Consider the following 4,023-nt stretch of genomic DNA (forward strand, 5'->3'; position numbering starts at 1 on the left):
GTGGGGCGACCATGAGCCACCAGTGGGAGGCGGCCATGGGGCAGGCAAGGGGACCCCAGGACGGCTCAGGTGGGTGCAGCAGAGATGCTGTCGGGACAGCTCCGCTGGAAAGCCGTGTGCAGCATCGGGCGCCCCCAGAACACAGAAATGTGGGGCAGGAAGGGACCTCGACGGGTCACTGCGCCCAGCCCCTGGCCAGGCAAACCTGGGCCAGCCTTGACAGCTGTTTGTCCAACCTGTTCTTAGACACCTCCAGTGCGGGGGACTCCCCAACCTCCCTCAGCCTGTTCCAGGCCGAGCTCCCCCCCTTACGGTTAGACACTGGTTCCTAATATTCAACCTAAATCTCCCTGGCTGTGGACGGAGCCCATCACTGCCTGTCCTGCCTCCAGCAAACACGGAGAATAACTGATCCCTGTGACGAACAGGGAATTTTCTGTAGCATCTGTAGGAGTCTCACGCCTGCCTCGGTTTCCCCTATACTTTGCACGGCTACCCAGTGCCAGGGGAGGACTAAGTTTGCTCTCAGGGCAGCCTAAGACACGGGGTATGCGCATCACCGCCCTGGCTGGTGGAACGAACAGTCATTAACGAACTGGCTGAAACCGCCCCAGATCAGCAGTGGGGCCAGAGAGCCGATGGCAGCGCTCCTGACTCCTGGCCCCACGCTCTCAGCGGGAAGCTGGGCACAGACCCCGGCTGGGGAACCAGGGGCTGGGAGGGGTGAGGTGGACGCTGGGGGCTCTCACCCGGGAACAGACTCAGGAAGGAAGTCAGAGAGCGAGTGAGCGAGACAGAGCCTGCCCCGAGGGGCTCCCCACAGCCTGGCGGGGCTCTGGGCTGAGCAGAACAGACTGGGCTGTAACCTGCACCCCTCTGCGCTACCCTAAGGGCTCCCTGTGCCGTGCCCAGCTAACACACCCGACTGCGTGCCAGCGCTGTGGAGCTGTCCCTGCCATGCTGGGCGAGGGGCACCGTCCCGGCAGCGTGGGCACGTCTCTGCCAGGGTCTGGCTCAGCGGGACTCGCTGGGCAGAGCTCACGGGGGAAGCAGGAGGCTGAGCCCAGAGGTTCAGTCCAAGGCGGTGAGGCCGCGTGGCCGAGCCTGGCGGGAGGGAGACCCCAGGGGGTCTGGCACATGGACGGGATTTCCCATGGCTCCGATACCAGCCCTCGCTAGAGCTGACCCCTCTGGCTGCTCGGGTCTAAACTCACCCGGGTTTTAACCTTCCTCGGGTCAGGGTTTCGGACCCCGGCTCTGGACTCTCCCCTTTGTCCCCACTTGGCTAACGCCCGGTGCCCAGAGCTGCCCCCGGCATTCCAGCTGGGCCTGCCCAGCGCGCGTGGGACAGCTCCCGCCGTGTCTCACATACAGCGCTGCTGCTCACACCCCCAGCCGAGAGCCGCCTGTCCCACAACCGCGGCCCGTCCGCGCCTGCCCCGCTCTGCCCACAGACCCTGCCCCGCAGTGCGGCCCCAGCCAGCGAGGCCCCAGTTTGCACCTGTGCCAAGAGAAGCCCCCTGCCCCTCACTCACCGATGATGTCGGCCACGCCCAGGCCCAGGCCCTGGGGGGTGCTGCCGGGGGGCAGCTCTGTGTCTCGCAGCAGCAGCAGGATCTGCTCCGGCCGGACCTGCAGCCTCCCGGCCATGTGCTCCACCACCGCCTGCAGGGGCTGTGACTGCGCCGGGGAAGGGGACAGTCAGGGAGGGACAGGGGGACAGCCCGGCTCAGCCTGGCAGCCTGCTGGGCTGTTCGGGGCCAGCGTGAGCCAGGCAGCAGGGCTGGCACGGCAGGTGCCAATCGCCTGGTACATTCACTCCCGAGTGACTCCAGCTGGGCCCATACAGTCCCTGAGCCATTTCCGAGAGATCCAGTGTCGGGCAGTTCCGCCGCCCCCTGTAATCAGTCTTAATCCCACCCCGTCCTCCCACCTCTACACTGGGACTGGGGGGGAGTGAACCAGCCCCTTGACACCCTTCCTCCACCTGGCCGCTGTCCTGCCCCCTATCCTGCCCCGGCACCTTCCATGCCCTACCCACACCCGCCTGAGCGGTGCGCTCTGTGATCTGCGCTCTGCCTTCCCCGAGATCCTCCGCCCCGCAAGGGCATGGCCGGGGTCTGCACGCTGGGGCAGGGGCTAGCTCAGAGCCCGGCTGTGGGGGCAGGGTTGCAGATACAGTGTCTGCGGGGGGGAAAGGTTGTGGGGCTGGGCGGTGGCATGGGGGATATATACGGCCTGCACAGGGGCCTGGCACACGTTGAGGGGATGGGGGGCTCACTCTCCAGCCACATGGGGATGTGGAAAAGCGGAGAGGTGGGGGTGCAGGGGGTGGGGGGGGGTCACTCACCGTCTCCATGGCGACGCGGTGGATCTCGGCCCGGCACCGCACTTTGAGCTGCAGCTGCCGGGGCGCAGGGGATGGGGGCGGCTCCACCAGGATCACGTCGTCCTCGGGCGGCTCCTCCCGCAGGCTTCGCTGGGCAGCCGAGAGCCACGTGCTGAGACCCCGCAGCTGGCGCGCCACCTCCCTGGGGTGCAGGGCCGTTAGAGCCCCCACAGATCCCTGTGCCCCACAGACACCCACCCACACACCTTCCTGGGGGGCAGGGCCGTTAGAGCCCCACAGATCCCTGTGCCCCAGACACCCCCCCACACCTCCCTGGGGGGCAGGGCCATTAGAGCCCCCACAGATCCCTGTGCCCCACAGACCCCCCCCCCCCACACACACCTCCCTGGGGGCAGGGGCCATCAGACCCCACAGATCCCTGTGCCCCACAGACTCCCCCACACACACCCCCCTCCCTGGGGTCAGGGACCATCAGACCCCTGACAGACTCCCCCCATTCCCCACCTCCAGAGACTCCCCAGGCAGATCCCCCCCAGAGACCCTCCCCGCTCTCTACAAGGGAGGTGCCCCCCAGAGAACCTGTCCCTCAATTCCCCAACTCCTGACAGGGCAGAGATTCCAGCAGAGACCCCCACACCCAGCCTAAACACCCCCCCACACATCTGGGCAGCTACTCACCGTCGGGTCCGGCCCCTCTGCCTGCGTGTGGGCTGTGGTGGGGGAGGGGGAGAGGGGGACTCGTCCCGGACCCTGAGAGAGAGAGAGAGAGAGAGAGAGAGAGAGTGAGCAAGCAAGCGCGCAGGGGGTGAGATGGGGGCTGTTGTGAAGGGGGCCTGGGAAGCTGTGCCCCATAAGTGACCCCCCCCCCCCCAGGGGACAGACCCCAAAGCCAGAGGCCACAGAGCCTGAGCCATGCCCCCATCTCCCCTTTACAGCCCTACCCCCATATACTTCCATGGTAACCCTGCCCCCACCCCCCATTAGAGCCCTCCCCCCATATATCCCCATGGTAACCCTGCCCCCACCCCGATCCCCGCACCCCTCGTTAGAGCCCTGTCCCCTCCCCCCATACACCCCCCACGGTAACCGTGCCGCAGTCCCCCCCACCTACGTTCTCGCTGCCCCCTGCTGCTGCGGCTCCTCCTCCGGCCAGTCAGTGCAGGGGCCCTGGGGGAGGCGTGGGGCGTGAGGCCGCTCCGGCCGGGGGGGCGTGACAGGGCCAATCTCATTGACGTCCAGATCCGCCCCTGGGGGGGAGGGGAGACAGCAGCTGTGACGGCCAGGCAGGGGGCACCTCTCCCCACAGCTGCCCCCCAAAGACAATAAACCCCCATCCAGTGCATGTACCCCAACCCCCCCAAACAACTCCCCTGACGCCGCAACGGGCACATCTCCCCCCACATCCAGCACACAGCCACACATTAACGGAACTGGCTCCTGATATTGCAAGCCCAACACCAAGGATTTTAATGACTCTGTAAACTCGGGGGTCGTACCCTATGACTGGAGAGCTGCTAATATAGCTCTTGTTTTTAAGAAAGGGGAAAAACGTGATCCGGGAAACTCCAGGCCTGTTAGTTTGACCTCAATTGTACACAAGGACTTGGAACCAATTTTGAAAGAGGAAGTTGTTAAGGACATGGGGTGAACAGTAACTGGGATAAACTACAACA

The 4,023-nt window shown here is 65.5% G+C and overlaps 1 protein-coding gene across 1 annotated transcript; it reads right to left on the bottom strand.

The window, feature by feature from the left end:
• Positions 1-7: 7 nt before the first annotated feature.
• On the bottom strand, positions 8-3,597 carry LOC113405251 (NFATC2-interacting protein-like; the record flags this gene model as incomplete). Its single annotated transcript, XM_026646273.2, has 4 exons — positions 8-1,680; positions 2,351-2,531; positions 3,029-3,100; positions 3,462-3,597. Coding segments are annotated over 4 exons (542 nt in total), but the record flags the coding sequence as incomplete, so codon positions are not given.
• Between the last annotated feature and the right edge of the window lie 426 nt (positions 3,598-4,023).

This window comes from Terrapene carolina, unplaced genomic scaffold (genome assembly GCF_002925995.2).
Source record: "Terrapene carolina triunguis isolate 2854851 unplaced genomic scaffold, T_m_triunguis-2.0 Scaffold34710, whole genome shotgun sequence".
NCBI classification, from domain to species: Eukaryota; Metazoa; Chordata; order Testudines; family Emydidae; genus Terrapene; species Terrapene triunguis.